General features: G+C 49.9%; 1 protein-coding gene across 1 annotated transcript in view; it reads right to left on the bottom strand.

Moving 5' to 3' along the window:
• Positions 1-13,587, bottom strand: part of LOC147623974 (coatomer subunit delta-1-like) — a 37,890-nt gene that overhangs the window by 23,260 nt on the left and 1,043 nt on the right. The window contains 6 exon segments of the mRNA XM_086820639.1: positions 10,870-11,053; positions 11,204-11,502; positions 11,652-11,712; positions 11,715-11,819; positions 11,895-12,137; positions 13,425-13,587. The exon segment at positions 13,425-13,587 is cut by the window's right edge and continues 61 nt beyond it. Coding sequence (XP_086676765.1) covers positions 10,870-11,053; positions 11,204-11,502; positions 11,652-11,712; positions 11,715-11,819; positions 11,895-12,137; positions 13,425-13,587 — 1,055 coding nt within the window.

Raw genomic sequence — 13,587 nt, 5'->3', positions numbered from 1 at the left:
CAATTACAGGTTAAAAATAACAAATGTAAAACTTTGGACGAGGCCATTCATTCAGCTCGTATCTATGATGATACGATGGTCTCTTCCAAGTCGAAACCCGTTACCGAGCAGGGGAACAAGCATAAAAGAAAGTTCTCCGCACCTATGGCTAACACGACTGAAGGCAAGTCTTCGGACCAACCTTCGAAGAATTCAAGTTCGACACCAGCGAAGAAGAAACGACTCCTTAGGGCTTTGAAGCTCAAGAAGAAAGGACGTTGTTTTATCTGCGAAGAAAAAGGACACATGTGTAACGAGTGCCCGAAGTAAAAGGGTACCAAGTCAAACGCAGGACCCAAGCCAAAGGCAGCTAACCAGTTGTCTTTGACAGGTACGTCAATTACTGTACTTTCTCACCCTAGTACTTGTTCTGATTGTCTGTTCAATTCTAAGGTATTTGGCTTACATGATCTTCTCCTAGTTTATGGAGAAGTGAATGGCCATAAGATTCACATTCTTTTAGACCCTGGCAGTTCGCATAACTTTGTTAACTACAAACTTGTGCAGAAATTGAGTCTTGATACGACACTCAGCGACCATACCTATGAGGTACGTCTACCTGCGGGAAGACAAGTTTGGGATCGCAAGGTGGAGATGCTTCCAATCCAGATTCAGGACTACAAAGACACTCTGGAATGCTATGTTATGCATCTGGAAAATGTAGGGACTTGTTATTAGGGATTGAGTGGTTTAAGACTCTTGAAGTCCAGATAGATTGATCTAGTCATATTTTTTCTTTTCAGCATAGGGACACCAAGTATAGTATTTTAGGTGATTGTATCCATCCCTCTCAGGGACCTCTTGTGAATACAATTGATTTTGGAAATATAATGGATTCTTCTTTGTATACCGCTTTCCATTGTGTATTGATTCCACTTTCTTCTTTTCTCAACCCTTCCATGGATGTGAATGAATTAAGTGTGTTTGAAAGCAAAGAATTACAGAAGATACTTAATTCGTTTCAAGATGTATTTCCTAAGGAATTGCCATCGGGTTTACCACCTGAACGAGCAGTAGATCATCGTATTGACTTGATCCCTGGTGCTCATCCTGTCAGTATTCCACCTTATAGGATGAGCCAAGCTGAGGAAGATGAGTTGGCTAAACAACCCGAAGATTATTTGAGGATGGGCCAGATCCGTCCAAGTAAATCACCTTGGGGTGCACCTGTGTTGCTTAGGAGAAAGAAGGACAATACTTAGAGAATGTGTATAGATTACAAGAGATTGAACAAGCTGACAATTAAGAACCGTTATCCTCTCCCTAGATCAGATGACCTAATTGACCGGTTAGCAGAAGCGAAATATTTCACGAAGATAGATTTACGTACTGGCTATCACCAGATACGTATTCATGAAAGGCATGTCGAAAGAACCGCCTTTCGGACTAGGTATGGCCATTACGAGTGTCTCGTATTACCTTTTGGGTTAACCAATGCTCCAGCCACTTTCTAGCAAATGATGAACGATCTTTTTCGTAAACATTTGGGGAAATTTGTGGTGGTGTTCCTAGATGATATTTTGATATATAGTCATACTCTTGAGGATCATGTCAAACACCTCACGATTGTCTTACCTATTTTGAGACAGAATCGACTATATGCTAAGTTGAGTAAATGTGAGTTCTTTATGACCGACATTATTTACTTGGGACACAAGATCACTCGAGATGGATTGAGCATTGACTATGACCGTGTTCAGAAGGTTCTGGACTGGCCTATACCGCGAACAGTGAAACAACTTCGTTCTTTTCTCGGTTTTGTTGTTTTTCTTCGGAAATCTGTACCGGAGTACTCTCAGCTCACACTACTGATGACCGACTTATTGAAAGGTCGTGGACGTAAGTCAAATCAGTCTATCACTTGGAATAACGATTTGGATATGGCCTTCAGACTTTTGAAAGATAAAGTCAAGGAGGCACCTATCTTAGCATTGCCTGATCCTAGTCGGCCTTATGTTCTTGAAACTGATGCCAGTGACTATGCTATCGGGGCTGCTTTATTTCAAGATGGTAGACCGGTTGCTTTTGAAAGTAAAAAGCTAGACGACACTCAATCTCGTTGGCCAACCCTTGAGAAGGAGCTTTATGCTGTGATTCATGCTCTCAAGGTTTGGAGACATTATTTATATGGCTCCAAGTTTGTGGTATTGATTGATCATCAGTCAATCAAGTATGTGTGTGATGCGGATGATTTGAGAGGCAGGAAAGCTCTAAGAGTTAATGCAAGATTTTGATTTTGAGATCCGTTATCGGAAAGGGTCCATGAATAGTATTGCAGATGCGCTTAGTCGGGTCCAACTCAAACAAGTTAGAATTTGTAGTATCCTGATTCTCTTTAACAAACACTAAGTAAACAGAAAGATGTTTCTTTATTAAACAAGAAATGGCCGAAGCCGATACAACAGGAACAGATTCTCCTTTAAGCTTTACATCAAGAGTGTGTTTCTTATTCTTGTGAGAGACAGAGATTTTCCTGTTTTTTTTTTCCCCGAGAAAAGATCCTTTCATAAATTAAAAAAAACGCCCACTGGGCTACAAAAAACCTTTCATGCTCATAAGAAGGCAGAGCAGAGATCCAATCAAGGTAGTTAGGGAGACTCTCCCTAGGTGCAAAAAGGTACAAAGATCAGTACAAATAACAAAGAGCTATATCATACAATAGGAGGGAAAAAAAGCCAAACAGGTGGCCTGTAATGCCAGCGGGGGGTTCCCGCGTGTAGTGTATAGAAGGGGCCGCTGTGCCACGTGGTGTGGAAGGCCTGGCGCCGCGAGATCGCCGCATCCGAGTCGCCCCGGATGCGGCGATACTCCGCGCAGGGTGTGGATCAGCTCCTGCCAAATCCCCCGAACAGTCTCTGCTGGTGACTCCAGTCTCCCCTCAAAGGCCCTGAAACACCGGGCTCTCCAGGTGAACCAGATGGTGAGACTGCTGAGGAGCTCTCATCGTAAATCCCTCTCCCGTGTCCAGACGACGGACGAGAAATCCGGTGAAGGAACAAGGCGAGGCTCACCCCTAATGAATCTGATGGCCTGGCTGTCCTGCTCCGTCTTGTATCCCAGAGCAGGCCCTGACGATGTCGACCAAGCAGCGGCACCCCACGTATACATGCCCTCTGGAGAGGGGGGGGCCAAAATGCGCAGCATCCTCAACCAAATCTGCTGCGCCTGTGGACAGTCCCATAGGCAGTGTCTTTGTGTCTCCAAAGGGTGGCCACATCGGACACAGGCCGCCGGAAGACCACTGTAGACAAGCCAGGTGCCAACTGCAGAGGCCCTGTGGACAACCAGCCACTGAAAAGTCGAGATCCTGCATGCCTGTCGACTAGCCCAGAGCCTCTCCCAAAAATCCTCCAGGAACTCCTGTGAGAGTCCCTGTAGCCGCCAATGCTCCGCTGCGGCTGGAGAGACCATCCTCCTCGCAATCAAAATATGCCTCCCCAACCAAACAATATACTGGAAAAAGGTAATCTCTGTGGCCTCAGGGGACGCATAAGGATCATGCCACTCGTACTCGCCAGGATCCCACTGGAGCCGGGCCAAGGGGCGCGCAGCATATGCCCAAATGCGCCAATCAGAGTCCACATCTGCAGGGTCTGGATCAATATGCCACTTCCGGGAAGCGCGGCTACTACCCGTATACTCTGAAAGATGCACTCTGCAACCAAAGGCGAATCCGCCTCCACTCTCTAAAGTCTGCCCTCATCCTGGATCTCATAGTAGAGGCATCTACCATCCTCAGTGCAAGCTCTGACACCAATCAGGATCTCCATCTGTGTAAAGGCTCCCATTCACCGTGGGGCCGCTGGCTCGAAAGACGTGAACCAGTGAACACTCCTCAGTGAGTGCCTCCTGAATGTCATCCCTCATAATCAGCCCCCCTCTGAAGTGACAACCTCTCCGCCTGGACCTCCTCTGGGAGGCTGCAAAAGGCCTGCCAGTCTCCAAAACTGCGTGCTGGGCCTGCCCCAATGGTCCCCAGGCTAGACGAGGCCGAGAACCCAGCATATGACCTTGCTCAGTGCGTACCGCGGGGCTCCAGATGAGCGGCTGTCTGGCCAGCTCCTCATCACAAGTAGGAGGTCTCTGAGAAAGCCCCGGTCTCAGCAGCTCCCAAGCTCGCAGGATGCTCAAGGCAAATCTGTCCTCCCATCCTCTACTGAGGCCTGTCCTCCTCATCTCTATGAAGATCCATCGTATCTCTGGTGCCCAAGTGCGCCCTGCTGGAGGAGCCCTAGCTTGCAGTCGCTGAAAAAGAAGCTCCTTCCAAGGCTCAGCGCCTGGAAGCAGCCCCCGAACAATAAGCTTCCCCAATAAGGCTCTACTTTGATCAACTGGATCTATAATGCCCAAGCCCCCCTGGGCCAGCGGAAACGTAATAACTGCCCAAGCAACCTTAGCCCGGGCTGGCTGACTGTCCCGCCCAGACCAAAGAAAGTTCCTGATCAGCCTCTGTACCTGACTGATGCAAGAGCTCGAGAAGATCCAGCAAGACGTGATGTACCACATGGTCGCTAAAAGCACCTGATTTGTCACCACCACTCTCCCAGCCAAGGATAGCCGAGCTGTACTCCAATACAAAAGCTTCTTCCGAATGCTCAGAAGAAGCGGGCGATCTGCTGCTCAGGTGACAAATCAAGTCCAATCTGGCATCCCAAATACCGCACTGCTGTGCCAGGAGGAATCCATCTAAAACCCAGGTCTGGACTCCATGCCGGAGTGGGAGCGCTACTGATCCAAAAGGCCACTGTCTTGCGCCAATTGATCAATGCTCCCGAAGCTGCACCAAAAACCTGTAGCGACTGCTCTACCCTCTGAAGATTGGCCTCCTGGCCATGCAAAAATAATCCCGTGTCATCAGCAAACTCAGAATCGAGCAGGTCCTCTCCCCGGACTGGGAGCTGGAGTCCTCTCAAAACAACCTCCTCTGTTGTCAGATACATGCTCATAGCCTCAGCAAAGAAGAGAAAAAGAAACGGGGCGAGAGGGCATCCCTGACGGACTGATCTGGTCAACTCAAAACACGGCCCCCGTCCTCCTGCCATCAACACTTGGCTACGAGCTGTGGAATATAGAGCCGCCACCCCTCGAATCCAGACTGGCTCAAAACCCAGGCGAAGCATAGTGCCCTCTAGGAAACCCCAATTGACTCTATCGTATGCCTTCTCAAAATCGAGAAGCATAACGACCAAATCCTCGCCGAGAAATCTAGCTCGGACCGTCGCCTCCCAGAAGGTGAAAATGTTGTCAAGGATACTGCGCTCCTTGACGAATCCTGTCTGGGTAGCATGAATCAACTCCCCAAGGAAGGGCTGGATCCTCAAACTCAAGGCCTTGGCCAAGACCTTGTAGACAGTATTGAGGATCGTACCAGGTCTCCACTGCCGAATATCATCAGACACTCCCTCCCCCTTGGGGATAAGAAAGATCAAGCCCTCTGAAAAGCTATGTGGCATCACCCCAGTGTCCAAAACATACTGAAAGCCCCTGCGGAGGCCTGGCCCCAAAATGTCCCAATAGCGCATAAAAAAGGCAGGCGTCAATCCGTCCTCTCCAGGGCAACTATGGCGCGAAAGGACCCTCAAAGCCTCAACAAGCTCATCCTTTGAAAGAGGCTCACCCAGAACTGTGCGCATACGATCTGTGACCCCCCTCTGTACATGGGCTCACACAGTCTATCTGCAAGCATCACGTGCCTCCGTGGCTGGCTCCGCTGAGAGCAGGTCTCTATAGAACTCAGTGGCAATGGCTCTAATCTCCCCAGGCTCAGTGGCTAACGAGCCGTCCTATCTCCTGAGTTGGCATACACCTACTCGAACATGGCGGGTCCGGTAATCTCAAAGAACTCCCCAGTCACTCTATCACCAAGCTGTGTCCACTATGAGGCCTGGCGATGATAGTAGAACTCATGTCTCTGCTCCTCTGCCTCTCTAACCTCCTGGCGTGCCTGGCTCAGCTGGGACGCCACCCACTCACATGTAGGCTGCTGCTCCTGAAGGCGCTGGAGCGAAGCAAGGCTACGTCTCAAGCGGCGCTCCCGCTCTCGTGTCTCTCCCAGCCGTGTCAAGGCTACATCGTGCAAAAAAGAGCTGAGCTCGATGAGTCCCTGGGCACACTGGCCTACTGCATCCAGGTCAGAGCTCTGGCTATCATGCCATATCCTCTCAATGTCCTCAGAAAGACTGGAATCTGTAAGTATCCTCTCTGGGATCCTCAACTGCAAGCTTGTCTCCCGTGTCCCCTCCTCAAGTGTCAAAATAACTGGCGCATGGTCTGAAAAAGAAGTGCCAGCGAGAATGCCAACGGAGCCCCCACGCTCCCCGAACCTGTCGCCCACATAGAAGCGATCAATCCGTGATAGATTAGTCCCTCCCTGCCGCCGATCCGACCGAGAAAAACTAAGACACCTGAGAGCGGAAGAAAGCCTCATGCTGCCATGCATCAGTGATTCGCAATGTCATGCAAAATCGCTCCCAAGCTGCAAGCTCCGTGCCGTGCACTGTAACATGATTGCCTCCCACCCTATCGGCCGGGTTCTCAAGCATGTTGAAGTCTCCTCCGACACACCAATGTGCGGCCTCGGGCAATGCATCTGTAACAAGGGTCCACAACTCTGCTCTGGCACTAGCATGGTTAGGCGCATAGACATTGAGCACGCCAAAGAGCTCATCATGCATCCTCAGAATAACATACTGTGCTCTACCAGGCACAATGACCCCGCGATCCACAATGGCCTGCCGCCATGCATCCGCAATGACCATACACACTCCTCCTTGCCCACCCAAGGGGCCAAACCCTGCAGACCAAAATGTGTACCATCTACCAGGCATCACGGAACCATATCTCCGAATCCTGCTCTCACTCAAATGGTGCTTCTGCATCAACAGAATATCAATACTGCCCCCAACCAGGCATCTCTGAAGCTCCTGCCTCAAGCATCCACGATAGCGTACATAGTGTGCGCCGCCAAGGCCCTGTACATTCCATCAGATGATCCTCATGGATGACCTGCTGAGGTGGAGGCTGTCTCAGCCATACGGCGGGCCTTCGCAAGCGGCTTGGATAGAGAATAGTCCCCATGCCCACCCAGTGTGCTGCAAGAATCTCGGATCAGGCGCCAGTGGCTGTGTCCCATGGCGATTGCCTCCAGCTCAGAGAGAGCAACCTCGTGTATACATACATATCCAAGGTCGCGTGCTAGGTCTGCCACTATGCGGACCACCAAGTCGCAAACCCCGGAGGCATCCGCACTCCCAGAATCAAAGAAGTGAGCCAGCTCCCAAAGTCGGCCTATCACGTCTGTCACCTCCAGATCACTCACATGGTGAGAAAACTCAACTGCCTGAGTCTTCAGTATGCTAAGAGCGAGATCCAGAGTCCACTCCCGGTCGCTAGGGCCACAAAGAGGGTAGAAGGCCACCGCTGAATCAAGTGCCTCCTCCTCTCGGGCCGGAGGTATCACCACATGAACTCTGATGGGTGCTGGCTCATGGGGGCCCTCTGCTCCAAAAAGCCGTGTGAAGGAGTAGTCAAAAGCCTCCGAGCACTGTCTAGTGTCAAGACTACTCAGCCGACTGCGGATAGAGGATATCCGTGAAGCCCGAATCGGCATGGTAGGTCTCCTCTGCGGTGCTCGAGCAAGGTCAGTGCTCAGTGCCGCCGGACTGAAGGTGAGCGCTAGGGTGCTGCCAAGGCGTCCCGGGGAGCTGAGGCGAGCGGAGGGGGAGGAGGGGGGTGGAGAAGGAGCCAAAACGGGAGCGGGAACGGGACGAGGCGAAGGTGGAAGCGAGGCGGGTGGGGGGGATGGGGGTGGGGGTGGGGGTGGGGGCGAAGGAGGGGGTGCTGGCATCTCCTGATCCTCAGTCTGCGCTGGGGTCTCCTCCTGGAGGGGAGCAAAACTGTTCCTCACTGGAACCCAGTGATGCTGAGACTGTGGCTGCTGCTGCATCGGTCTCTGGGCCTGCTGCTGTGGCTGTCTCCCTCTACGGCGCCCCTGTCCAGGCTGCCACTCCAAGGTCTCTGTTGGCTGAGCAGGTGTCCCGGAGGCTGCCTGCCGAGCCGCATCTGTGGGCAGGCCACCGGGGGCCTGATCTACGGTGAAGGCCCGAAAAACCACTCTCTGATCGATCCATCCCTCCCCCCCTATCCTAGGTAGCTGAATGACCTTCGGAAGGGAGGAGATGTCAGAAACCAAAACTCTGACCGAAGGCAGGCCAGCTGCTCTAGCCACCACTGAAGCTGCTGTGGGGCCAATCTCAAGCACCGAGCCCACCAATGCTCCTATCCTGGAAAGGAGCGAAAGATACTCGCGTCGGAGTCCATGGAAGCAAACTGTGACATGGAAAAGGCGCTCTCCCTGCTCGGCCGCTGCTAGGTCGAAGCCATGCTGCCACGGCCTGAAGAATGCCCGAACGCCCCTGATGTCAAGGAGACTCATGGCTAGGACCTCGGCCACGCCCTGGGATGTCTCGAACTCAATCTGGTAGTGTCCGCGGCCCAGTAACTAAACGTCCAGGATCTTGCCCACATCTGCAAAAAGGCGGGCCTAGAGAAGATCCCGGATTTCCCCTCTGCCGGGGCGAGTGCCGACTATACGGCAAATGGTGGAATGTGCCTGGAGGCGTTCCACTTCTGCGACGACGCTCGCTTCCTCTTCTGTCGAAAGAGAGCCTGATGGGAGTATCCTCAGGGGCGGGCGAGGGGGCTGCGGGAGAGTCCCTCTGAGGTGGGGCGGGAGGAGCCTCCATCAGTGTCTGAAGCTTAGTCGAAGGCGGAACGAATGCGGAGTGACCTGCAAGAACCGAGCTGCACAAAAGATGGAGCGGGGAGGAGCCGAGGGGGAAGGCGGAAGACAGAGGGGGAAGGGGGCTGAAAACAGAGGGGGGACGGAAGAAAACGCGAAAAAAGGGGGGGGACAAGGCGTGAGGCAGAGGCGGCGAAAAGGGCAGGGGGGAGGGGCGTGAGGCAGGCGGCGAAAAGGGGGGGGGCAGGGGGGGCAAGGGCAGGAGGCAGGCAGCGGGGGTTGGGACGCGAAGGAAGGGGAGGCGCAGGGGGGCGCTAAGGAAGCAGAACAGGGGGGGCGGCGAGTGCAAAAGAGCAGGGGCGGGGGGGGGTGAGAAATCCAGGCGGGGGGAGCAGACGGAGAGGACGGGGCAGGCTAGGGGACGCGAGGGCAGGGAGGGAGGCGAACGTGCACGTGGCAACGCGAGCAGGGGGGAGCGGAAGCTTCAACGATTAGTGAAGCTTACACGAACAAAGATCAATTTTTATACAAACACACCAGGGTTTTGAGAGGGAAGCTTCAGGGAGGTTCAGATCGCATTTGCAGACAGCGAGAGGCTTTTTTGCATAGGTCCCTCTCTCATTGGAACAGCCCAGAGATTTTCCTGTTGAAAGTATCTACTACCACTTTAACCTTATGGCACCAAGGCATACCCAACAAAACATCACAACCCTCCAAAGGCATAATGTAGAAATCATCCTCTATCCATGTAAGTCTAGACGCACACTGAGACGCAATTTCCCAATGATCGGTGTAACCTCAACCGAATGGCCAAGACAAGCCAAAGTAGCCTCATGCAACGCTTGTGCAATTGGTTGTTGCTAGTCCCTTGCACAAAGCATGGTTCACACCCAGACAATCTAAAACTTGACTTTATTGACTTTGGCCAGGATGTCCTGCTTTCCAACCGAGGTCTATTAAGCGCTCGGACCGTAGTTACCAAAAACGAGAACCGGGAATCTAGAATAGCCGAAAGTTTGGGAAATGGGAATGGCACAAGGTGAAGAAGGAGGAGGGCCGCGCGGCGGGGGGGGGGGGGGGGGGGGACGATGGAACAGCTAACGGGAATTGGGAAATTTTGAAAGATTTAGAGGAATTGTTAATTTAAGTATAAGTTGTGAAGATTGGGGATCTATAGATAGGGAAAATTTGGGGGCAATTTTGATTTTGAGTAAAAATTGAAACATTTTGGAACATTTGAAAGAATTTGGGAAAAAATTGGGAATTCTGAGGATTAGGAAAAATTGGGGGAAAGCGGAGTTATCAGAGAAATAGAAGAAGAGAGAGGAAGAAAAAGAACGAGAACAGAGATGAAAAAAAAAAAACCGCAAACAAGAACGGGGAATGGGGAACAGGGAACAACTGTTAAGGTGCTTGTTCCTAACAATAGAAATGGCCATTTCCTACAACTATGGCCCAGACAACCTGTACTTGATTACATTGCAACCTAAGGCTGGACACTGGACATTTTGTGAGCCCCTATCGAGGGATGAGTCAACGGTGGTCAAGTCAAAGTTGTGCAAGTCCATCACCGTCAGGTCATATGAGCCTGGCCCCTGCACTTGTCTGTACAGTCATAGTCATGTCCATGTAACATCCAAATGCAGGTTGCATGTGACAGTTTTCTTGCTACACGCACCAGTGGAGGCACCGGCTAGGGTCTAGTGCTGCATCGAGCTGGGTGGGAGTGTTGGTGGGCAGGTTGCAGCAGGTGGACCCCACACAGGGTATAGACTGATCAAAGGAGCCCACGGTTAGAGACTGAAACCCACCCCCCCGCCCCCCGCACTGGGGGGGGCGGGGTGCTGCAGGAAGAAAAACCTAGCACAGTGACACACACAGTCTTGTAACACCATAGTGGACCAAATACGATCTATATGATGGCACCAAGGTCAAGCAAATTTTACAAGGCCAAGGTCTACTTCTAAGAACTAAGAATTGGCAACCATAAAATCCAGTGGCACAGACGGAAAAAAAGAGAAAGAAATCCAACCCATAAATTATTACATTACATGATGAGAATGATCAGCTGAAATTCCCATTCAACTTACTGCTAAGAGGTACAAGAGATTCCTGCTTGCTTTGTAAACGCCATTTCAAAATGCCTGAAGGAGTGCCGGTTTGGAAAGCCTTTGTAGAATCCTTCAGGCATAAGATGTTCTCTCTTGAGTACAACTCTTTGTTGATGAGAGGATGCGTCTTGAACTGAAAACTCTTGTTGCTACCAGTCTCAATCTAGTGGAAGGTAAAATTGTGAGAATTTTCAGACTCAGTACTTAAAGACAACAAGTCATGATGACCGACATGTATACATGAGCAGAAGAATTGAGGTTATTAATATACGTCATGCACACATAAGCAGAAGACTTGAGGTTTTTTATATACCTGTACACGTATTTGAGTATCCTCCTTATTTTGAACTACTAAGGACATCGTTCCCCTCACTTCAAAATTTTCAAGGCCACCATCTTTCTTCAAGGTGACCACGAGGTTCTCCTCCAAGGCAATGGTGATAGGATCGCTGGTAGATAATGCAGGTTTTGAAGGCCCCGAAACAGGCCGAACATCCTCCACAAACAGTTCACCTTCTGCTTTCAAAGACTCCAGGATCTGGTTGGTTTTTTGACCCTTTCCTAGCTGCATCCCAAGGCCCTTTGCTGGTGTTGGCAGCGAAGAAGTCCTTGCTACAACCCAATCACTCTTTCTGTTAGTTTGCCTTCAAGTAAGGGTTCAACACCCATCGACCAAAGGGTGTCTAATGGTAATTTTGCCTTCAAATTAAGGTTAAAGCATGCATCAACCAAAGGGTGTCTGACAGTTCCAAAGCATTCACCTTTTGGTTTGTATGCATCCAAATCTATAGAAGATCCAAAACCAGAGTTGCTCCCAAAGCCTCCCCCCCTCCAGAATTGAGATCGCTGAAACCATTTGAATCATATCTTGCTAGTCCACTTGTGTTACTTGGAATGAAATTGCTCTTCTCGGATTTCAGCCTCTCAATCTGCACCACAATGCTAAAGCTGAGCAAGTAATCTTTTCACAAAACAGTCAACAAGTAAACCACCTCTACCTATACCTTGCTTTTGTCGATCTCATTAGCTTTGCGCTTCATTATGTCTTTTGTTTCGTTGATTTTGCTCTGCACAATCATATTGTGCAGTCTCTCCTCATGACTTTCCATCTCAATATACTGTTTCACATCTGAAACAGTGACGTTCTCCTTGTGGCCCAATGCGATGACTTCATCAAAAGCAAAGATAAGCTCAAAAGCCACCTTGCATATCCCTTCTTCATCTAAACCAGGGCAATATTCCGGAACCTGCAACTTGCTAAGGACATGAAATGCACGAGTAGAAATCGCAGCCACTTGAGGCCGCTGGTACAGCAAACAGATTCTCATCTCTGGTTTATTCTTCTTATTTTATTTGAGAGTTACACATGTGCACACACACACACACACATACATACATATTAGATACTTACATATATAATACACATGCATGCATGCAAGCATACCAACTTGGAGATGTATCCTCCACCTGTATTTTCACATGTACTCAAACATTCACCATAGTGCACACCATGCTCTTGCTGATGATGATGATGAGATAGACATACAGCTAGTCTATCTTTTTGTACAAGTTTTTGTCTCAGTTTTGTTAGTCTTTTCCATGGTCCAGTACCACATGGAGCTCTTGTACTACCTTTGGTCTCATGAACCCATTGGGTCTTTTCAAGACGTTTAATCTCTCTCTCTCTCTCTCTCTCTCTCTCTCTCTCTCTCTCGTTTTTCTGTCAGCAGCTAGTTTTTCTATCTTTTCATGTTGTCTTGACATCCAGTTTTCACGGATCACATGTAACATTTTTTTCAGTCTCATAGATAGGTGTTAATAACCCCCCCCCCCCCCCCCTCTCTCTCTCTCTCTCTCTCTCTCTCTCTCTCTCTCTCTCTCTCTCTCTCTCTCTCTCTCTCTCTCTCTCTCTCTCTCTACGGGAGCAACAACAGGACCAGGTACATCCACGACCTACACACACGTGATCCTCTAGCTCCACGTACGCCAGGTGTCACTCCTGAGCGTGTACAATCCCTTTTGAAAGCCAAACCCCCCCCAATCTCAGAGGCCTCATCCCTCCACCCAGTAGCTGCAGATCTAGGATCTCCTTCAACATGGCAAGCTCCAATCACAGAGTGAAGATGCTAAGGCAGTGTTCTGTTCTGGAGGAGGATGCTCTCACTGTATGGACCACACATTGTCACCATGCAGCATCACATGGTTAATTTTGCTTATGTAGCTAGTTTTGCACAGTTTCCATGGTTCAATATTCATAATGGATTTCATAGACCCTCTGGGTTATTTGAAGTCTCTCTCTCTCTCTCTCTCTCTCTCTCTCTCTCTCTCTCTCTCTCATCATCAACAACACCAGGCTACACATCCATGAACTGGTTTACAAGTAGAAAGTAGGATAAATGGCATAGCAAGGACTGTGCACAAGTCTCCAATTTTTTTGATATGGGTCACAGCCCATATGACTATGACACTCGCTTGCGGTACATGCTAGTCTATAACACAAATCAAAGTATCTAAGACCAACGACAAAAGGATACAATTTTAGAAAGAAGTCTCAGAGTTTCCAGATCCTCTAGAATGTTGCTCTGCCTGTTTGTGACTAGAAGAAGGTACAGCTGCTCCATAGGTTGATAAACATAGCGAACATTCTCCGTTTCCACGTAAGTATGCTGCTTGCCGCTGCCAACCAGCTTAGGAAAA

Source organism: Cibotium barometz, chromosome 26 (genome assembly GCF_041138505.1).
Source record: "Cibotium barometz isolate CiBa-2024 chromosome 26, ASM4113850v1, whole genome shotgun sequence".
Taxonomy (NCBI): domain Eukaryota; kingdom Viridiplantae; phylum Streptophyta; class Polypodiopsida; order Cyatheales; family Cibotiaceae; genus Cibotium; species Cibotium barometz.
This window is presented reverse-complemented; position numbering and strand designations above follow the sequence as displayed.